Below are 23,919 nucleotides of genomic sequence, written 5' to 3' on the forward strand. Positions count from 1 at the left end.
GATAAGCTTATTAGCTGTCATGATGGTTACTATTCATAAGGTCTTTTCCTTCATCCTCTTCACCGTGGCTAGGTTGGAGAGGAGGAGGAAGAGGAGGGGTTGGTCTTGAGGTCTCGCCAGGTGGTCGAGGTGGAAGGGGAGGCGGACCAGCAGGCATACTCAGTGTAACTTTATAGAAACATGTCACAGTTTCTGCCTGACTCTGGCTTTTTCATTTCTCTATAAATGTTTCTGTATGGTCCAGTCCTTCCACTCTTGGCTTTAGTTTCAGTTCCCATATCATAGAAGGGCCCGTGTCATAAAAGAAATCAAAAACCATTTTGAACAACAGAATGCTTCTGCCAGATGGTCTAACATCAGTTTGTTTTCTTTTATTAATTTTTTAATTTAAATATTTTTTAAATTTTTACAATGCTGTGTTGGTTTCTGCCATACCACAGCTCAGATCAGCCATAATTATCCATACATCCCCTCCCTCACTAACCTCCCTTCCCTCCCCTCACCCCATCCCTCCAGGTCATCACAGAGCCGCAGGCTGGGCGCCAGGTGCTACCCAGGAACTTCCCACCAGCTACCCATCTTACACCCGATAGTGTGTATATGCTGATACTACTTTCTCCATTCGTCCCAGTCTCTCCCTCCCGCACTGTGACCGCAAGTCCAATCTGTACAGCTGTGTCTCCCTCCCTTCCCTGCAAATAGGTTCATCAGGATCATTCTTCTAGACTCTGTGTTGCTGTTGTTCAGTCGTTAAGTCGTGTCCAGCTCTCTGTGACCATGGGCGGCAGCACACCTGGACTCCCCGTCCTTCACTGTCTCCCAGAGTTTGCTGAGATTCATGTCCGTGGAGTCAGTGGTGCTGTGTGGCCATCATCCTCTGCTGCCCTCTTTTGCTTTCAGTCTTTCCCAGCATAGGGTGTCTTTCAGTGAGTCGGCTCTTCACATCAGGTGGCCAAAGTATTGGAGCTTCAGCTTCAGCATCAGTCCTTCCAATGAATAGTCAGGGTTGATTTCCTTTAGGATGGACTGGTTTGATCCCCTTGCAGTCCAAGGGCCTCTAAAGAGTCTTCTCCAACACCACAGTTCAGAAGCGTCAGTTCTTCAGCGCTCAGCCTTCTTTGTATTCGTTTCTCTTTCTTTCTTACTTCACTCAGTATAACAGACTCTAGATTCATCTACCTCACTGAAACTGACTCAGATTCGTTCCTTCTTATGACGGAGTGATATTCTGTTGCGTATAGGTACCACATCTTCTTTAACCATTCATCTTTTGATGGACATCTAGGTTGCCTCCATGTCCTAGCTATTGTCAACCATGCTGCTATGAACATTGGGGTACGTGTGTCTTTTTCAGATATGATTTTCTAAGGGTATATGCCCAGTAGTGGGGTTGCTGGGTCCTATGGTAGATTTGTTCCTAGTTTTTTAAGGAATCTCCATACTATTCTCCATAATGACTGTATCAGTTGACATTCCTGCTAACAGAGTAGAAGGGTTCACTTCTCTCCACATCCCCTCCAGCATTTATTATTTGTAGATTTTTTTAATGACGGCTATTGTGACTGGTGTGAGGTGATACCTCATTGTAGTTTTGCCTTGCTTGTCTCTATACTTAGTGATGTTGAGCATATTTTCTTGTGTTTATTGGCCATCTGTAAGTCTTCTTTGGAGAAATGTCTGTTTAGATCTTCTGCCTTTTTTTTTTTTGATTGGATTGTTTGTTTTCCTAATATTGAGTTGTATGACTTTATATATTCTGGAGATTAATCCTTTGTCAGTTGTTTAATTTGCAACTATTTTCTCCCATTCGGAGGTTGTCTTTTAATCTTGTTTATTGTTTCCTTTGCTATGCAAAATTATTTAAGTTTAATCTGTCCCGTTTGTTTATTTTTGGTTTTGTTTCCATTCCTATAGGTGGATCACGGAGCGTCTTTCTGTGATATATATCAAAGAGTGTACAGCTTGTTTTCTGATACTGCTTTTTCTTCCTCACCGTCTATCATTGGTTCAGAAGCACTCACCTCCATCAAGTTGTCCCCTGTTAATTCCTCTGGGGTGGTGTTTATTAGCACTTGAATTTCTCTATGATCTGTATCTTGAAACCTTTTGTCTCCACCTTTCTTTGCTGTACCCACCATCTCTTTCATGATTTTCTTGATTGGCTCTTTTGTAAATCCTGTGACATCAGGCACAAAATCTGGACCCAAGTTTCCCCAGTAGGAGTTTACTATTACTGGTTTGATGGCTTTCAGGACTTTTTCTGTACCAGTGATGGCATTTTCGATGACATAATCCTTCAAGATGTTCATGATGTTCTCTGTTGAGGTCCTCTTCCTACTTCCCATAGAGTACCCTGTATAATGAGCCTTCAAGGGCCCCCTGACCCCATGTTCTAGACACTGAATTAGAGATGTTGTGTTTAGAAGAAAGTAGAACTCTTTACAGAGCCTTCAGTGTTGAATTCATGGGGTCTGAGTAGCTAGGGGCATTGGCAGATTCCAAAGAACTTTAAAAGGTAGTCCCTTACTAAGAAGTTACTTTCTGACTTCAGGGATAGAGCATCAGTAGAACCAGTCCAGCTAAAGTGTTCTCATTGTCAGGCCTTCTTGTTGTACAGTCAGAAGACTGGCAGCTGGTGTTTCTCCTTCCCCTTCAAGGCTTGGGGTTAGCAGCTTTATATGTAAGGGTGATCCTGATCATAAATCCTGCTGCATTTGCACAAAGCAGTGGTATTAGACTGTCCCTTCCTGCCTTAAATCCTGGTTCTCGCTTCTCCTCATTACCAAGTGTCCTTGGCGGCATCTTTTTTTCCAGAATTGGGCACTTTCATCTACAGTAGAAATCTCTTCAGTAGATATTCTCTCTCTCTATGATTTTCTTAGTAGTGTCTGGGAATTCATCTGCTGCCCCATGGTAGATGAAGCTTCTTCTCCTGCTATCATGACATTTTTAAAGCCAAGCCTCTTTCTAAAATTGTCACACCATCTTTGCTGGCATTAGTTTCTCCAGCTTTAGCTCTTTCACCTTCCTTTTGGTTTGAAAATGAAAGGATTAGTTGCAAGAATACTGGAGTGGATTGCCATTCCCTTCTCCGGGGAATCTTCCCAACTCAGGGATCGAACCCAGGTCTCCTGCGTTGCAGGCAGATTCTTAAGTTGCCAAACAATTACTTCACCTTTTCTCAAATCATTCTAGTGTCTATAGGTATGCCTTTCTTAAAGCAATGCTGCACCCACATCAAAGCTGGATTTTCCTTGTGAGATAAACAGGTATTTCTGAAAAAGAACAAGGGTTTTGAGCCTGCTGGTGTAGCTGCACCCATGGCTTCACAAATTTCCTGGTTTTGTTTGTTTGTTTGTTTGTTTGCAATAGTCCTTATGCTGGATTTACTTACCTTGAGGTGGAGGGTAGGCACAGCTGCAGACTTCAAGCTATGGTACATACCGAGTAATTCAGGTTTTTTGGTTGTTCGTGTCATGACTTTGCTTCTTGAGTGCACTTCTAGCATCACTAGGGGCACTTCGTCTGGGTCCCCTGGAGTTATTTAAGGTTTATGGTATTGCAGTTAACGCAACACAAAATATACAAGAACTGCAAGAGATCACTTTTTACTGTAGAAATGAACTGCTCACAAGGAGATGATTAGCATCACTCAGCATTTCAGGCAGATACTTGCAACACTTGAGCTCACCAGAGTAGTAACAGGAGATAGCTACAAAATTGTTACAGTAGTACAATGTAGGCTATAGTTAATTTCAGTTACAGTTTAATACTGCATTTTTATATTTGTATACATTACTCTTGACTGAATGGCATCATGAATGGTCTATGCATAAGTTTTGATAAATTTTAACTTGTCTTAATAGATTTGTGTGTGTCTTATGGTAATAGATGGTAAAATAGACTAGTATCTATTTATATTTTATGCATTCATGATATACCTAACTTCAGAATATTTTTTTTCATATTTCTAGGCTATGTGGTTGGCCTGCAAGTTTTTTCAAATTATCACAAATCTCAAAAAAAGTTCCAGATGTACATTGAAAAAAGCTCCACATATAAATGGACCTACATGGTTCAAACCTTTGTTGCTCAAGGGTCAACTGTACATACATATGTAAAAGTAAAGCTAAATTAAAGATAATGACATTTCTCAAATCCTCAGAGGGAATTTGAGAGATGGCAAAACTTGAAACAAATACATGAGAAAGATAAGTGGTAATTCGTTTCTTAAAAAACACAACTTCTGGAGGCACCTTTTATAACCTTCCCTAATGTTTCAGTCTCAGTTTGTGATCTCGGCTAATGAACATTCAGCCTCATCTCTTGGGGAGTTGGAGGGACAGATGAGATTATTAAATTTGCATAACTCATTATCAACTCTCCTTTCTCTACATTCATGTCTCACTTATCTTTACTGTAATCTTTCACTAAGGTGCTCATCCACCTTTCTCCAGGTCCTGAGGTGTGCCATCATTTGCTGTCTCCATCACTTTTCTCTCGGTCCTGAGCTTTCTAGGTCACCCTCCCATGGTCTTTCTTGCCATTGTCTTAACTTTTCCCTTTCTATCCAAGCGGTATGCTATACATTATGTATTGTATAAACATAATACTATGCTATTTTTACATTTTAGAGCATTTGTGACATATTATAGGCTGGAAGCATGTTCCATCCATCCAAAGTCTCTGTAATAACCATGGTACATAGTATAGCAGTTCTAGTTGTAGCATATTAGTATTGCTATGATTCCCCTCAAAGTATATTTAATCTGTGGGTGAGCTTTGTTCATTGGATTCTCTTCTGATCTAAACAATAGAAGCTAGTAGTAGTAGATAAGCTGTGTGATATTACCTTCATACTTTCTGATTTCTTAATATTGTCTACTGCCTAATTACAAATACGATGCTTCCATCAAACACTTGGATTTTGAACGAATCGTTTTAATACAGAGGAAAGATTTGCTAGCTTTTCATGTTTACCTGCTCTCTAGCAAGTAGTTGGATACATGACTAAGAAAAGGGGCAGCGCAAGTCACTTGGTCCCTAAGCCCACAGAAGATCTTTATGGAGATGAAACTGGGACAGTGCATTCTTACTCATAACTTTAAGCTATTTCTAGGGAAGCGTAATTCCCAAGAAATTATACAGAATCATCATTCTGCTCAATCATCAACCTGGCTCACATCTTCAGAGTCATTGGGAGCATCTCAGAGGTTTAACTGCTGGGTAACCCGAAGGTCATGCTAGCTCTGATCTTCCCTAACAGTCCCAGACTTTCAGGAGAGCTCTTAGATCAGGGCTTTTCAAATATGAACATGTGTATGAATCACCAGATGATTTGTTAAACTACACATTCTGCTTCAGTAGATCTCGGGGGTAGTTCTATGAGTCTGCCTGTCTAAGAGGTGCTCAGCCGATGCCTGTGTTGCCGGTCTGTGAGCCACACTTTGAGTAGCAAGGTCTTACTCTGCTGATGCTCAGTAGTGTGTTCACTGGAATCACTGGAGAGCTTTGAAATTGCTGGTGCATGAGCCCCACCTTAGAGCATATCTGATTGAACTGGTACAAGGCAGTGGCCTGGGAAGCAGGATTTTTCAAAGTTCCTCAGGTGTTTCTCATGTGTGGTCAAGTTGGAGAGCCTGTGCCTTAGACGTGATCATCCCAGCCCTGGATGTGATTCTCACCCTTCTTTTGCATAAATCTCATCATCTTCATCCCTCTTTTTCTCCATCAGACTCACCTTGCAAAAACAAACAAGCAAACAAAAAACCACACACCCAGCATCAGCAAAAGCAACAAAAAACCTTGCCCGACACCCTGCCTGCACTTCAAGCAGCTGAATGTGGTCGCAAGTCTCCAGTGGGTCCCAGCACTGCTGGTCTAACTCTTTCAGCTTATTATTTCAAACCTTCTCTTCTCTCACCTCCGCAAAGCCCCCCCTCTCCATTCTGCACAATGCTCCTCTATCACTTTAAGATAAGAAAGCAAACAGGAAGAGTCACTTTATCTTTGCACCCGAACCCTATTCTTTTCCTGCTCTCTGCACCCCCACCACGCCCTGGCTCCAGGCCCTCTCACTTACCCAGTGAATCGCCTCCTGAAAAGACCCCTTTCATTCCTGAGTCCTAAGTGTCCCACTTTTCTGGATTATTTCCATTGCTCTTTTGTAACCATTTATTTTTAATTGGAGGATTACTTGCTTTACAAAGTTGTGTTGGTTTCTGTTGCACAATGTAAATCAGCCATAAGTATGTATATGTATGTATCCCCTCCCTCTCAGACCTCCCTCCCGTCCCCCTGCCCCTCTAGGCCGCCTTTTATGTGCTGTACTGGTCCCATCACCAGCAAAGCCTTTTGAGCCATTTTCCAGTCACTGCCCACTTTCTCTGCTCTTCCCTCACTTGCCAGTCCAGCAACTCTCTTCAAGTCTGAGAAGTGACCTGCATGCCAGATGCAGGGTTTATCTGCCTGGGGTCCCTCTCACCTGCATGTGATCCAGGGAGCACTCCCTCTTTATTAAAATTCTTGGTCCACGTCATGTCCCTCCCCTGGGTCACTCTGCCTCACACTCTCCCACACGCACTGACCTCAGTCACCTCTCCAGACATCCCCAAGTGCCCCACCTGTGCATGGCCAAGCCCTCCCTTTTCCCAGGTCTCCTATCCTCAACTGTCATCTCCTGAGAAAGGCTTCCCCTGCACTTTCTTTATGTGAGTCTTCACCACCCAGCCCCACACCCTCTGTGTCTGCTGACTGATTTTTCACCACCTGGAATATTTTCCTAGGCTTTTGTCCATGAATTTATCAGAGGGCTCATCCAGTAATGAAATAAACCCCATAAGAGCTGGGACTTTGCTTATTTAATTTTCTGCTCTCTGCCCAGAATTTGACCATGTCTGACACATAGTAGACACTCAATAAATACGTGCTAAATACATGAATAGTTGTTGAAACCTTTCTCCAATGCCCCCTGAGAATGCGTAAGCCCACTGGCTCTCCATTAGAGACAAACAGTTCAATTGCAACATTTCCCTTCTGATTCACAACTGAATGTCAATGGCATTTCTTGTCGCTGATGAACAGAGTTTCTGTATTCTAACTAACCCACTAGCTGTCTCCACCTTGATTCGTGGAGCTGGTTTGTCTTCCTTTTCCTGTAATGAACTTTGGCCTCTGTGTGTACATGTCTACAAACTTGCTTCAGGTCTCCAGGGAATAACTGTTCCAAGAGGTTGAGTTCTTTAGGGGAAAAAAAAGAACCCATTTCTTTAAAAATACATAATTGCTGCCTCTCCTGAGATATTTTTATAGTGTGTCCCTGGAGGAGGAATTCCAGCTGATGGGCCAGTGCAGGGCAGAGGCCCCTAGACAGACTGTCTGGCTCCAACTCATGCTCTGTGCTAACACGGCTAATAGGCGTTAGAATTTTGATATAGAGACGCGCCGTCCTTGATCCTGATTTTGTTCTACAGCGGTCACATCCGGCTGAGAAACACACAGCTGAGGGCCAAGAGCCGCTCATTTTCTTCATCTCCCCTCTGTCTGTTTCTGGGGCTCTCGTCTCTCTCTGTCTCTGTCTCTGTCTCTCTCTCTCTCTCCAACAGATGTCTTGGGAATAGGTTCAGTATTTTATAGAGCAGTACATAGAGTCAATTTCAATTGGCAGAGGTTCAGTTTGCCCCACATGAAACTTTGAGCTGATTGGAACTGTTCTACGTGTATAATACGCATCAGAGCTGCCACAAAACCCTGTTACTGCCTTTATTATCCCACTTTCCCCCTCTATCCACGTTTTCACTGTCACTTCATTCCAGACCCTAAACTCAACACTCACTACAGTTAAACTGAGAAAAGGCAGTAACCCTTGATTCATAAGGTGCCCGTAATTCTACAAACATCTAATGAAAACGAGCAAACATCTCTGTATAAAACTTGGCTTCAGTTCAGAAATATGTTTAACTCTCAAATGCCTGATAAAACCGTGGGATTGTAGGCTCTGACAACTCATGCCTGGTGGTCTGGCGAGGGTGAGGGTGCCCACCATGAGAGTGACCTCCACCAAATTCCTGCTCATCTGTTTGGATTCTTACATCTGTGGGCCCTTCCATTGGAAAACAGGGCACTGGAATCTGCTTATTTAGAGTTAGCTATTCCAGTGACTTAGTAAGCTGGAGGGGAGGGGAGTAATATTAGATAGATGAAAGTAAGCCCTCACTCGACCTTCTCTTACAGACAAGACCAGCACCTCTTACAAGCATGGTTTTCCTTGGCTTGTGGGATGGCTGTTGGTAGCCCTTCTGTGCCAGGCCTTCAACATAGCTTTCAACAGGCCTGGCTCTCTTGAAACCTTAGCAAAATACAGCTAGTTCACACTCAGGCAGACCTCAAACCGAAACTCTCTCAGTTAACAAATGATGTTTTGCCAAAATGCTTCACTGAGTCCTGGCTCTAGGAGACTGTGTGATGTGGGATTGCCATAGCTCAAGAAGTAAACCGACGGCCCCTTCCATTGCCACAGGATCGCGTTCCAGTGTGATTCTCAAGAACAGCTTTCATTACATCCTACGCTGGGCTTCCTTGTTGCAGAATTCCTGTTGGTTTTTTAAAAATTATATTTGTTTGCATGTCCATTGGCTGCCCCAAATGCATTCTTTATGGATTTTCCTATCACTGCTTTGGTTGCATGGAGAGTTACGTACTACAGAAGCATGGCATCGATGAAAGTAACAATCAGAGAGGAACAGTATGTTTTCCCCCTTCCCATAAATCTGATCTGTAAATGCAAAGAATGTGAGGCATGAACATAAGAAATTTAAAAATTGTATCTAAAACTTAAGAAAGAAAAATTGGCAAATAATAGGATGAGACTTTAAGCAATCTAGTCTCAAGAAGGAAAACCTTTCCTATAAAAACATTTCTGAACCTCCGTCTGAAATATAATATCTTTGGGGCAGTAATCATCAGAAACCTAACAGAGTCCTGTGGAACTCAGTTTTATTGTCTTGCATCAGTGAACATTCCTCAAAAGCATAGAGTGTCACTAATGGAATTATATGTTTTCATGCTATAATTACATTTGATTTTTCCTGATATTTCTGTAGGCTTTTTGTTCATGGTCCCATGACTAGACAGAATATTTACAAGTTTTTTTGTGTCATTAGTCTATTCAATCCCCACACCCATCCCCCTCATAATAAAAGAGACTAGAAATAGGACGTTTTAACAGAAAAAAGACAATTTTTTTTTAAATTTTTACCTTCAGAGGTTACCTGTCAACATCAGCAACAAAACACAAACAACAACAAAAAGAAATAAGAAGAATTTTATACTTGAAGGAAACAGAGCAAGAGATCACTCTGAGTTTTGAAACTCTTTGAGACACAAAATGGGCACTTAATATTTTTGTTCTAGATCTTGAATGAATACTTGTTGGATGAAATAGAATTTATTTGATCTTGCTTCCCTGGTAGCTCAGCTGGTAAAGAATCTGCCTGCAGTGTGGGAGACCTGGGTTCGATCCCTGGGTTGGAAAGATCCCCTGGCGAAGGAAAAGGCTACCCATTCCAGTATTCTGGCCTGGAGAATTCCATGGACTCTACAGTCCATGGAGTCACAGAGTCGGACACGACTGGGTGACTTTCACTGTCACTTTGGGTGTGTGGGTGTGTGGAGCACTTGGGTGCTCCAAATGATCCTGTTACTGGAAGAAAGATGAATTTAGCAGTAGAGTAATACTGACCGGAGGACACAGTACCAAAATGCCATCAAGTATGTGAACAATGAATCTCTGTTTTTGAGAAGAGAGAATGTCTAGCTATGAAATCCACAGAAATCTCCAAGAAAGAGACAAAAGCAGTTATAATATTATGTTGACACCCCTCATGATTGTCTTCTCTTTGTCTTCTCCCACATCAAGTCTTAGCTTTGCTCAACATCTCAGTGACCTCTTTCCTTCTAAGCACTCAATTCCTGTTCTGTAGGTTTTCATCACTACAGAATAGGAGAATAACACTTCAAATATGCGTACACGCTAAGGTCTCCCCCCCCAAAGCATATTAGAAGTAAAAGGGAAAAGAATGATTCTTGGTGTATAGGTGTGGAATGAAGAGAGTCTTCTGCTTGCTAAGTAGAGTAAGCTTGGGAGTCTATATGAACAATGCTTGTCCTGACCTGGGTTGTATATTCTTATCATAAAATACACTGAAGTTAGCATTATATTTCCCCCAGTTTAAATACATTTCTTGAAATGCCATTTATTAGATCATTGAAAACACAAGTGTGGTTCTCTGTCCTCAGATCCCTACAATCTGGCTCCTAGCCCAGCCACTCAACCCAAATCAGCCTCCAAGGTCTTCCAAAATAACTTCTCAGCCAAAACCAATAGTATCCTCTAGACTTGTCAGCTGCATCTGAAACCATTTTCTTCTCCCTGCTAACACCCATTCTGGTCTCAGATTCTGAAGATTCCAGGCTTTCTATTTTCTCATCTCCAGAGTCACATCCAGAGCAGTCCTCCTTTAGAGATCATTCCAAGTTTGAAATTTTAAACACAAGGTTTGTGCATGAATTATTGCCCTAGCTCCAGCCCTAAACTCTCCTCACTTTTTAAAATAAAGTTTTACACCTCTGTGCCAGGCTTTCAACTGTAATTAATTGTGGTAAAGTACCAACTCTGGTTTTCATTCTCAGCTCCTTGCTGCTCTACAATCTCTTGGTTTCTGTAAACAAAAATTAAGTCACTTTGACTTTTTGCTAATCTCCTTACTTTCATTAAACTTCTAGATGTATGTATTTTATTTTTATACATTTATATATTACATTTGCTGTATTAATGTTTCTTAGTCATCCTCCAGCCTTCCCTCTTCATCCCTAGTCAAATGCAGGTGAGATCATACTTTATAAAGATTCAGATAAATATTGTCTGTTGATCAAAATGCAATTAGTAATGAAGGTGTGTTCCCATCAGTCTCTACCAGCTTTTCCTATCCCACTGCAGACAGCATTGCCGACTCAGGTCCTACAAACATCCAATAAATCTACCTTTCTCTCTCTTTTCCACTTCTTGGTTGTCGTTCTTAAAAGGATGTCCTTTACTCTCTTTAACAGATCCGCTCCATTCTTCAATGGAGAATTACCTTTCTCCAAAGGACTTTCTGTGGAGTATTAGTAAACTCCTATGGACCAGCTTGCTTCCTTCCTCCTCTTCTCATGAATATATTGCTTTATGTGAAAGCATATCTAAGTCATCTTTCTGTGCATATCAATTTCTGTAAATTCACAGATACATCAGTATGTCTAGCATATTTTAGATAACACTTTAGAAAGGCACCTTTTCTGTTAATCAGGAAAATCTTTTGCATTCTTAGGTTAAAAATCCCTACAGTCTCCCCATCCCCACAACTGTATGCACTTAAGATAATTTTCAGTAACCACAGTTATTATTAAAAATTACTTCACACTATGTGCATTTCCTTTTCAGGATCCCCCCATGGCTGTAACCCTTGGACTTCGAATGGAGGAAATGATTTTTAATCTTGCTGATACACACTTATTTTTTAATGATTTAGAGGTAAGAATTTTAAAAGATAAGAACAGTTGTATCCAACTATTAAAACATATCTTTTCTAGATATATGCAGATAACCTCGAAAAAAACTTGGAAAGATAGAAATATAGCTCAAGAGAAAAGTAAAGTTTCTGTCAAGGGAGACATTGTGTATGCAAAATAAACAAAAGCTAAACTGTGTTCATGAAAGATATATATTTACTGGCATATACTGAGAAGAGGAATGTCTTCAAAAAGGAAGTCTTGCCTTGCTGTCCCATACAGTACACCCCTATCTGCTGCTGCTGGTCCTTTTAGTGTCTCAGCCACAATTCATTTTATCTTTGGAATCAGCATTAGCTTTTCCAGATTATTAACCAGGATGCAATTTAGGTTAATGACTGCACAATAGTCACAGATTCTGCTCCTAGTGCTATCATGGATCATTAAATTTTATAGATAATCTGAAACCTAATTCTAGTCATTAGCATTCCCTATTTATTCCTCTTCTGGATAAAACCTTGCGAGACCTATTTATATAGTACTTCTGACCAGTTTGATTGCATTTATTTTCTCTTCCTAATTTATCTTTTCATTTCCAACCTTAAATGAAGAGAAAGTAAAAGCAGTAACAACAAACTGAAGGAACCCAAGAAAAATAGCCTCAGGATAGCTGAATAAGTACTGTAATAAGGTATATAATCTGAGTACTAATGGTCTGAGTCATTAGGTATTTAGATGATGAAATTTGAAATAACAGACTAGCATGGGCACTGGGAAGAGATTCGCACAACTATACTGAAATAGACTTTTCTTTCTCTTTTTAGAATGGTCCATTCAAATTGATTTTTTATCTCCTGGTTTCACAGTGAAATTAAAGTGTTTATCTATAATCACAGTATGAATGAAGATGGAGATTATTATTACTGAATCTGCACCTTGTGTTTGACATTTCCACTAATTAGTTACCAACCTTTTGTAATAAATATGTTTATCATATAATTTTTGTAGAGAAGATACTGTAAGGTCCATCAACATAAAACTTGCATCTAAGTTTGCCTGCTAAGTGGTAGAATTGGGATTTGAAACTTTGGAATCTACTGGGCTCCAAAACATGTACTCAGCCCCCATACTATGCTGAAATTAACAGATAGCTGAGAGGAAGATAAGCCAAGTTAGTCAGTGTCTTAAATAATTCTTTTTTTTTAATTGACAAGGTCTTAAACCCAGTTTTAAGGCATCTCAAGTAAAAGATATGTTGTTCAGCATATCCCATAAATGTATGGGCTGGAAATATGTGTAATAGCATTTTCTTTCTTATTCTTTCTTCATTGAGTCACTGTTTTTACTGGATAATAAAATTTTAAATTCTGTTTAGAGAGATTTTACTGTTTTCTTTAATAGTATGAAAGATCAGTATTCTTGGGCAAGTCTTTCAGTTTTAGATAATAAGAAATAATAATCACCTCTCTAAAACCTGATATAAATTAACCTTGCTACTTATTTCTGTCTAATGTATAGAATGATTTTATATATACAGGATAATAGAAAACACACTTTAACCTTTTAGGAACTTGAATTTTTTATACATATATGGTGATAACATATAACTTGCTGGTATTTCTGTTGGGTAAAATGGATGAGTCTCATTCTGAAAAAGAATTCTTAAAATTATTATTCCTCTCAAATCTATGAAACACACACACAAAAGAGAAGTTTAATGTGATTTTACCCAAGTTTATAGCTTTATTTCATTTCAATTATTATTTTTTACTAGATGTAAATGGAATCAATGACCCTTTAGGGTTTTTAGTGGTACTTTTGAAACCAGATGGAATAAATTTACCACCGAACTTCTAATAGAACACTAAAGTGAGAATTTGAAAGTAGTGTATGATGAATTTAAATATACCTTTAGCAGTTTTGACATGAATATTGGCATATCAGAAATATGTGGTTGGCTCTTGTGCTTTAAGAATTTTTATTTTGGATTAGATACTGTATAAACTATATCTTTAAAATACTCAGCAGGATCTCTGGTAGAAATAGTAAATGAGAAAATATTGGTATTGACTTTCTCTTCTCTGATTATAACTTTTTAGTTGTGCTTTAGAATGTGATAAAAATTCCATTCAACTCAAATCCACTAAAACTTAATATCCAACAGTAAATTACTGAATAAAAGAAATGATTTCATCTCTGCATATGAATTGATTGAGTTCTCAGACAGGAAACACACACACATGTGCACACATCCAAGTGGCCCAGGGAAACTCACAGGCTTATACCAACCTAAGTGAGATAAACAAATACTGAAACTAACAAAATCTATAGCTTTCAAAATCATTCGGTCCAGTTACATATATGCTCACTATCCTTCTAAGTTTGAAACTTTACTTTCTCCCAAGTTTTTATTTCAGTAAACCTCTTACAAGCAAACCTTGACATGAGCTTCATGACTGGTATTACTCTATGTCTGCTTCTACTGACATAGAGTATGTTAAAGAGAATTAAAGAGAATGCCTTAAGAGAATAACTCCATGTTTTGCTTATGTTTTTCCCCCACTTGGGCATTTAATCTCTGGGGCTTCCTTTTTTTTTAACCTAAAAATCCATGTGCGACAAACCCTTCAATAGAAACTGCAACATGTATAGTAGCAGATGCTCTCTCAGAATTCCTTGAAAGATGCAAATTTAAATCCTCTTAATAGAAACTTCACTACATCTTTTCCAACTGTAGAGAAGGTAGATGCTCACTCTGCTGCCCATAGGAAGTGGATGCTGTCCATTTAAATAATATGCTATTTCAGTTAAAATAGCTTCCAGAAGAGAAGGAACCAAGTTTGGGCTCACAAAAGTGAGAGAAGACCTCTATGGATTATAACTGATAAAGATCAGTGACAACTTTGCAGTCACCTTCTAAGACTTTCTAAAATTAAAAAATTTAAGATTAGTGCCAGAATTATTCCAGATGTTCGCATTCTTACACTAAAGTTTGTTAAAGCCAAAGCATGAAACTCTTTTTGGTATTTTAGGTTTTAGTCAAAATAATTCTTGTAAAATTCCTCTGAGTGAATGCTAATTGAAGAACAATTATTTAGATTTTTCTAAAAATGTAAGTGATTGAAGTTCAGGTTTCTTTCACTGGACTGTAATCCTCAGGCACGGATCCAGAGTCAACAAGCATAGTTAACTAGGCATAAATTTAAAGAAAAGTTCCATTTGGAAAAACCTCAAACATAACTTCAAATATGGAACTCACGGTCCAATAAGTTTGATATACTGATGTCCTCAAGAGTAAAAAATAAATTTGAGGGCAAAATGTACAAATTAATCATGTGAGTTAATACTTGAAGTGTCAGAGGAATTTCTCTAAAAATTAGATGTGAGAGTATTAGATAAAGAAATGACTTACAATTGCCAATGTAACTCATAAGAACCCCAATTTTTAATATCATTAGCTTATGGTAAAATTGTGGAAATTGTTTACATGATGAAAGATTTCAGAACCTCAATGGAATGAGCAGCTTTGCATGATCCCATTTCAATGGTGGTGTAATTTGGTCTTCATACTTAACAGGAATGTAACCAACTCAAGAAATAATTCTTGTCATCTAGAACTGCTTTGCTACCTCAGTATTCTGCAAGAACTTTTATTTCCAACTTTCATACTTCCTGGTTACATCTCACCCTTTCCTTTAAAGTCCAATCTAACAACTGTTATGGTTGGTGTGACGCTTTTCCCTGAGAATTTTCTGGAAACCTAAAGCCTTCTTGGGTTAAAGTTTGAGCTGTGCTCTTTTCAACAAATACTCAGTCAAAATGGGAAAGAACTTTTTTAAAATGCCTGTCCTGCAGCCTCAGCCCACACTCTGTTCTTTTGCCATTTCCTTCACTCTTGATATATCTTCTTCCAGCCCTTACCATCTAGAATATTTTACATCACCATAAACTTATGTCAGAACATTTAAATGATTGTGGTAATTCTGTCTTGAATTACATTTGTCTCGACATCTGCTATTTAGTCAACAAAGAATTGAGGATTGCATTGTGCCAGATTGTGCTTTAAATGTGGGTTTATCCAGGTGACCCAAACCGCCCCCTCAGGGAGCTTCCAGTCAGATTAACTTTTGAGGTCCTCCCTTATCTGTGAATGTACTTATTAAAAAGTTACTGAACGCATAATTTATGTTCCTCTTGTGAATCTTTAAGATTAATTTACCTGGATTTTCAAATTATGTACTAAAATTGTATTGATTGAGGTACTCACTAAGTTTCATATTTTGAAAGAAGCCTGAGCCAGCTAATTTATCCTCACACTGCAACAGGATCTAATATAATCAGTGTAGAAAGCTGGAGATGAGATATTAAATGTTTCACTGTCAGATACTTCCAAGTCCTATAATAATTATAAATAGTAGCTGAAAAGTCTTTAGTATGGCATCTTATCTTCAAATGTAATGATTTTTTAGAATTGATTTTGAAAGATTAGCACTTAATATATATAGTCAGACTCTGTGAGTTTGACTGGAATAATTTGATGGGGAAAAAAATGAGGTCCGGAAGACTAAACCATACTTATTTTGAAAGGGAAAAGTGAAAGTGAAGTCGTTCAGTCATGTCCGACTCTTTGCGACCCCTTGGACTGTAGCCTTCCAGCCTCCTCTGTCCATGGGATTTTCCAGGCAAGAATAGTGGAGTGGGTTGCTGTTTCCTTCTCCAGAGGATCTTCCCAACCCAGGATCAAACCCAAGTCTCCAGCACTGCAGGCAGACTCTTTACCGTCTGAGCCACCAGCGAAGTATTAATAGATTCTCGATGTTGAAATGCCTTAGCCAGATTCCACCTTTATATCATGTACTACTTCACTGGAGCTTTGCAGATTATTTGAAGATAAGAAAGGAGTCTTAGAACAGCAAAGAAGAATTGAATTTTTTTTCAAAAAGTTGCCATTTGAGTATGCTATAACAGGTCAATTATGTGGATGTGTATACCTAAAGTCTGTTTTCCTCTGAATTTGTAGCACATTAGAGATGGTGTTATATCCCTTTTACTTTCAGTATTCTTTTCAGCTTAGGTTTAAAAACAAGCTATAAAAAGAAAAAAAAAAAATCCGCCAGCTTCTATGGTTACTAGCTTTTTGCTGTGTTGAAAGACCAGGACTTTTAAAATAACATCACCATGGTTCTTTCGTAGTATCACTCACCCAGCAAAAAAGCAGGAATTCATAGAAATCTCACAGAGCGCCGTAATCATCAAGCCCCTCTGTTGCTGCTCAACAAATAATGCATAATAGTAACCACTGGGGTTAGTGTTAGTCACGCAGGCGTGCCCAACTCTTTTCAATCCCATGGACTGCAGCCCACCAGGCTCCTCTGTTCATAGGATTTTCCAGGCAAGGATACTGGAGTGGTTTGCCATTTCTTTCTCCAGTGGATCTTCCAGATCCAGGGATCAAACCTGGGTCTCCTGCACTGCAGGCAGATTCTTTACTGACTGAGCTACCAGGGAACACCATTGGGGTGTTCAGCCCAAATAAGTTTTGAGTATCTTCAGGTTAGCTTTGCTTTCATATTTATGTGTGCATAACAGAAATGACTGGAGGTGATCTCCAATGATTATCTTTGGGGTAGCAAAGAGTCGGACATGACTGAGGATTAACGTAACATAATGGTGATTGTAAAGATCCTAAAGAAAATTCCTTATCTGTCATTTTAAGATTAAAATTAAGTTTTTATTTGTTCTAAAGAAACCCACGTGCCCTGTGTCTTCAGGCTTTAAAGGCCCTTGTCTGGGTTTAGATCTTATAGGTTGGGAATAGTGCCATTTCCCAGCACGAGAGGGCGGGATGGGTGGGCAAATGCTGCCCTCTTCTGGCCATAGCCTGATCAAGTGGAAAGACAGAAAAAGCTTCAAACATGGTGACTAGCCTCCTTTGAAAAACAACTCTTGCGATGTTTTTAACAGGAGTGTGATCAAGTTCACATAGATGATGTTTCCTCTGATGACAATGGGCAGGACTTAAGGTAAGCCACGCCTTTCAGTATGCTCTTTCCTACAGAAATTCAGCTGTGAAGTTTTGCACATGTAATTATTTCTTTTATTTCTTTTTAATGTATTTTGGGTGTTGCAGTACCTACAGTTTTGCAACTGATGGCTTCCATGCAGCTGCAAGTAGTGCAAACCTTTGTTTGCCAACAGGTGTAAGAGGAGGGGTTGACTGGATGAGGAAGTTGGCTTTTCGTTACAGAAGAGTAAAAGAATTATACAACACCTACAAGAACAACGTGGGAGGTATGTGTGGCTTTTAACATTTAATAAAGGTACTGCAGATAGAGGTACAATTTGAACCACAGTTTCAAGTTTTGTATTAAGGATGATCCTTCTGTGAAATAAATTTATTTCACATGGACTCATGATGGGTGAGAGTAAGCCTGAATTTTTAGTTTCTTGGAGTTGGTGGGAAAAAAATCTAACTGCACAATAAAGTGTACAGCAACTGTCAGATGACTTGGGATTTCTTTGTGCCCAGATGTTTGGTCAAGATTAATAGCAGGACATTTGTTTGGCCCTTCTTCAGCTGGGACACTCCCAGTGAAAACCAGACAGAGAAACTGATGGAGGCCTTGGAAAGAAGACCTATCTAAAGACAAGAGCCCCAGTCATTGAAACAGAGTTGTTAGCAGTCATTACCTTTCTGGAATCCTATCAGAAATAAACACAAGCAGTGCTTTATGTTGTTCCAAAGACATCGACTAAATTTATCCTTTCAAAAATTGCATATTATCTGTCAATATATCTTCACCATATATATCATGGTTTTAAGAGTTCAAATGTTCTGTGGGTAGTAACTAAACCATTTTATACTCATTCATAAATTACAGGTAATATCAAAACCTGTGATATCAAAACTAAGATCCTGGATGTGCTTCTTGGTATAATAAACCTTAATGATCTCTGTTATTAGGATCAGTTTTAGGTCACCAAAATCTTAGGGTGGGCAAATCCTAGGAATTAGTTATGAGGTCATTTAAGGTTCTTCTCCTAGGGCTTTTTGTTTGTTTCACTTTTTAAACAAAAAGAGAGATGATTGAGGAGTATAAAACAGAATCTAAAATTGAAGAAGACAGTTAAATATATTTTTGAATGCTCTACATGTGTATGTTCACATATATGTCATAGAATACAATATAATAAATAAATTTTTGTCTGTATGTATATTATACCATACATGTCATGAGGGTGGGCTGTGTGTCTATTGGCCTTGTATCCAGCGCCTCGCTAGCTTGAAGCACATAATAGACGTTCAGTAGATATTCTGTAACTTCAGGAGAACAAAAACATGTAAAACCATGGATAATAATCATGTTAAAACCAAAATGAAGCTTAGATATGGGTGTTCTTCATTTCCAAGTGAGAAACAGGCTATTGCAGTCTACTGACTTGGCCAGCGGTTTAGGTAGACAACTCAGAAACGCAGGTTTCCTAATTCACTCTAACATTCTATGCAAGACATTTTTTGCAAAACCAAATAAATAGATATACTGTTTAAAAACAATTGAGAGTAATAAGTTCAACTTTAAAATAAATATCCCTTTGGGAAATCTGAATTAACTTTTCTCATTAAAGCATGTCATTATTTCCCTCTTAAAGGGTATTATTCAGTTCAGTTGCTCAGTCGTGTCCGACTGTTTGTGACCTCATGAACCACAGCACGCCAGGCCTCCCTGTCCGTCACCAACTCCTGGAGTTTACCCAAACTCATTGAGTTTACCGAAATCCATTGAGTTGGTGATGCCATCCAACCATCTCATCCTCTGTCGTCCCCTCCTCCTCCTGCCCTCAATCTTTATTATTATTAAAATTATATAAAAATTAACAAGCTTGCTAGTAAATAATCTTATAGCTGAAGAAGTTTAAACAATGAGATATGAGTCCATTTTGTGATATGTTAGCATCTCTTTATTGGAATAAAGACAAATGAGATTTGGTAGAAACTAGAAATTTTGATTTTAAAAATATCCACCTTAATATCCACCTATGTATATGTACTCAGTATTCTGAAACAGGATTTAAATAAGAAACTCTATTATTTAGTCAATTTACATGTTCTTGTTTTAATCATGAAAGCAAGAGCTTTCTCTGTAAAATTAGTATAACTACTTCTTTTCTTGTCCTAATACCATTGTAACATTCAGCCATCAACTGTAGTTCTGTCACAGGCTTTAGGATTTTCAAGTTCTCAACTCCTTTTTACAAAGCAAAGCATTTCTATTAGCTTCAGCATTAATATTAGAAACAAATTCTAAAAAATTCTAAAGGTACATGTGGTAATGTCATTATTATTTCAAAGTGGTAATAGCTGTGATTGTTAAGAAAGTGAACATTTTCTGACAGTCACAGTATTTGGGATTCATATCTCTAGGCTGGTAGACCCTTATTTCCCCCGCTAGACCTGTTCTGTCGGTCTGCTGGAGTGGGACCCAGGCAGGGGAGTTGTCAGGGGCCCTCCGGTGACTGGCGTCGTCCGTGCCAGATTCTAGGATCAGTGAAGGCAGAGACTATGACCCTCCCTTCCCTGTTATATCCCTAGTTTTTAACCCAGACTGTTACTATGTAGAAGTTGTTGTTTGTGGACTGAATGAATGGATAATCAATTCTGACATGAAAGATCAGAGTTGATATAAGTCTCTGTTTTTGATATAGGTGGGAATAAAAATTATCCATAGTAGTCAGAAGGGAGACCAGGCGAGACATCCCTGCAAAACGTTGATCTCCTGACTCTGCCCTGCTTTTCTGTGTTGCAGGACTTCTTGGCCCCGCCAAGAGAGATGCATGGCTGCAGCTGAGGGCTGAGATCGAAGGTCTGACAGACTCCTGGCTAACAAATGCACTTAAATCTTTATCAATTATTAGTACGAGGTAAGCCGCATTGTTGCAGTTTCTGTATTATTGTATTGAAGATGTCCTTCTAGTAGTCTAGCATGTATCAAAATGTTTTAATTCACAGACTTGTTTTAGAGGTTGAAGGGACCTAACACTTGTGTTTGTGTGTGTGTGTGTGTGTGTGTGTGTGTGTGTGTGTGTGTGTGTGTGGTGGGATGGGGTATAGAGAATGGAGGTTGCTGCTTTTTATCCATTCCTCCTCATAACCCTTGATAAATCCCATGGGAATGTCATTTGACTTCCAAATTTTTTTTAAAAAACACTCTGTTGGTGGCAAAATACAGAAGATGGTGGCAAAAATACACATTGTTTATACAATCTGTGCATGTTTTTAAGTCTTTTAGGCCATTATAGATAATGTACATAATTCGAACACATCCAAAAAAGCAACAGAAAGCTCCTAAGTAACTTGTAACCTTTGTGTTGTTTGAACAGAACAGTGAAATGCTGACTTTTGTTAGTGTAGATAGTAGAATTGAGTAGACATAATGAGTTGCATACGATGTGCCATAAATACTAATGAATAAAATAATATAAATCTGGAACATGATAGCTAAATAGGGTGGGGAAGAATCTTTGTTCTGTCCTATTCCTTAGTTTTATTTCTGAATTGGAGGAATAAATAAAATTATGCTTAGCAAATGTGTGGAGGAATAAATAAAATTATGTTTAGCAAGTGTGCTTAGCAAAACAATTGTGCTTAGCAAAACAAAAATTCAGAGAAGAGCTAATATTTGGACTGGTTGAGTTAAGATTCAGAGAAACCTTAACAAAGTGAAAGGAGAGTCTAGCATTCAGAACACAGAAGTGGACAGATGTGCCCCCAGCCCTGCTCGAGACGTTGAGCCGTGTGCTATGACCAGCCACTGCATTGAGAGCAGGAAAGCTAAGCGGGCAGTAGGTTCTTGGGTCAGGCTAGAAGCAGAACCGAGAACATCGCTCAGTTCGGGGCACCTCATTCCAACGGGGACTGTGGCATATCTGAAGCACCAACAAAGTGGCCGGAAGTGTTTAAGCTGTGGAAACTACATACAAGGAACAGTCAGAGGGAGAGACCAAGGAGTTTCGTCTGAAGAAGAGTCATGAGTGGGACAAGGTTACCGATGTCAACTGCTTGAGATGTGGAGCTGGAACAAGTTACATTTCTCTCTGCGTCTGTGAAGGAGAGAGTTGGTCCCAATGAGTAGGAATCCTAGGAAGGGAGCTTCTGGCTCCATGGAGGAAGAATTGTCTAACAATTAAAGCTGTTTTAAGATGGGATTTGCTGCCTTGTGATCTCTGGGACGGTGACCTGGAAACCAAAAGTTAAGGAGGCTGGGATATGAGGACTGCAGCCTGAAATCCTGTGTAAAATGCAGGAGAATCTGCTTTCATTGTTTTTAAAGAAGTCTCCTAGATAGTTAAAAACAAAGGTTATTACGCTGTTCTTTAGATTATCTCTGTGTTACCCAAAGTATATATAAATTATTTTTAAATACATGGGTATATTATATAAATAAATGTATGCATATGAAACATAAATGTATGTAAGTAAATAAATACATGAATAACAAGGAAAGAAAGGGGAAAAACAAGTCATCACGCAACGAGGGTTTTGAAATTTGTCATGAAATTTATCACGTAATCCACATCCTCACCTTATTGGTAAATTTCACAACATATATCAGAAAAGCAGATGTTGATGCCAGTCGTTGCTGAATTATGTATCAGAGCAAAGGCGTGCTTATTTCCCTTCACTGCATTTTGGGATCTATTCCCAGCATCTGGCATCGTGCCCACTAGGTGCTAGGCACCGTGAACAACCGTTGAACATTGAAAGGTTGGGTTATCAGGGGGTGTTTATTATGGAGTTGAAAGATTGCAGTGATAATTTAAAATCTGCACTCATAGAAGTTATTATTAGAAAACAAATATGCCAATTTCCTCCCCATCTTAGGAGTAACTGCGTAAATGTCTTGGTAACAACAACCCAGCTGATCCCAGCGCTGGCGAAGGTTCTGCTCTATAGCTTAGGAGGTGCTTTTCCCATTGAGAATATTTACAGTGCAACTAAAATAGGTAAGAGAGTTATTTCTAACTGTGTGAAGTATGTTCAGATCTGTGGGGGATTTTCTTAATGTGTGTCTTCGCATGATTCCCTCTTTCATCCATTTTGCTATTAGAATATCAAACAAATTTGGTAGAGCTCAAATAACAAAGTTCTCTGCAACTGTTTAAGCATGTGTAAATTTTATGAAAGCTGTTGCCTATGAAATTCTGAACTCTGTATCTGACTCTTTATATATACATTTATATTATTTATTTGTATTCATTATGGCACACGTTATTTAAATAATATATAGTGTCTTTAGCCATAGAGTTTAATATTTTAGTAAATATGATATGTGGTATTATATCCTTGCATATTCAGTAATCTAGATCTAAGATAAAAATAACCATTTTAGCATTATATGGGAGTATCAGATGAATTAAACTAGTATCCTTAATTCAAGAGAGAAAAAGTTTCATGAATCAGAAAACACATTTGGAACATTCGCAGCATGTGAATGGCTGAAAATACACATTTCCCAAAACGTTCGGTAGCAATCAAAGAACTACCATCTTGTTTATTTAGATCACAGCTATCTATGGAGCCATCTTTGACTTTAAGTGCCTTTCACAGGCGCTGAGACTTCTAATAAACTTTCAGAAACAAAACCTCATCAACTTCTGCCATCTTGAAAGAGTTAAAAGAAAACAACTCATGTATTCTGTTGTCTGTCAAGGAAATGCCTGGGGAAATAGATGGGTTGTATAATGTGCCTTGAAGGTCAACAAACTTGGGCTTTGGCAGCTTGACAAGGGTTCAGAATCCTAAAATCCCCGACCAAAAATAACCTCCCTGGGCCTTGCACAGTTCTGATATTGGCACAGGCAGAAAGAGCCCCCAGCTGCAGCTGTCTGGGGAGTATAGTTAAAGAGGGCCAAGCTTTCATAAATTCCTGGTTGTCCTGAGCATTACAATTCAGAGCCCTGATACAAATCCCATTCATTTTTTTGTTGTTTGTTTGTTTTTTAACACTTATCTTAATCCAATCATTTTTTCTCTTTTTTATTTTTTTAATTATGAAAACCTTTACAGGAGACTTGGAAAATATAAAACAAAGTTACATATGTTAATAGTTCCACTATATATTATAACTTTTTAAGTAGATGAATTAAGATTTTTTTTTAGTTGGAGTTTCAATATAAAACTCTCAAAAATTGATAGCATGAATATACAGACAAGTAGAAAGATATAGTAGACCCGAGAAGTACCATGAGCCAGTTCAACATAAATAAGTTTTATACAATTTTTCATATAATAATAAGATACAAATTCTATTCAAGTTCCCATAGACTATAAACTCGGAGACACTGGAATATATCCAAGGACATAAAACAAGTTGC

General features: G+C 38.7%; 1 protein-coding gene across 1 annotated transcript in view; it reads left to right on the forward strand.

Moving 5' to 3' along the window:
* The window catches only part of EYA4 (EYA transcriptional coactivator and phosphatase 4), a gene marked incomplete at its 5' end in the record, with an annotated part of 71,528 nt that overhangs the window by 42,550 nt on the left and 5,059 nt on the right, over positions 1–23,919 (forward strand). Inside the window, 5 exons of the mRNA XM_061130103.1 lie at positions 11,480–11,569; positions 17,512–17,570; positions 17,678–17,838; positions 20,352–20,466; positions 22,427–22,548. Coding sequence (XP_060986086.1) covers positions 11,480–11,569; positions 17,512–17,570; positions 17,678–17,838; positions 20,352–20,466; positions 22,427–22,548 — 547 coding nt within the window. The remainder of the gene's footprint in view (positions 1–11,479; positions 11,570–17,511; positions 17,571–17,677; positions 17,839–20,351; positions 20,467–22,426; positions 22,549–23,919) is intronic.

The sequence above is a fragment of the Dama dama genome, chromosome 26 (genome assembly GCF_033118175.1).
Source record: "Dama dama isolate Ldn47 chromosome 26, ASM3311817v1, whole genome shotgun sequence".
NCBI classification, from domain to species: domain Eukaryota; kingdom Metazoa; phylum Chordata; class Mammalia; order Artiodactyla; family Cervidae; genus Dama; species Dama dama.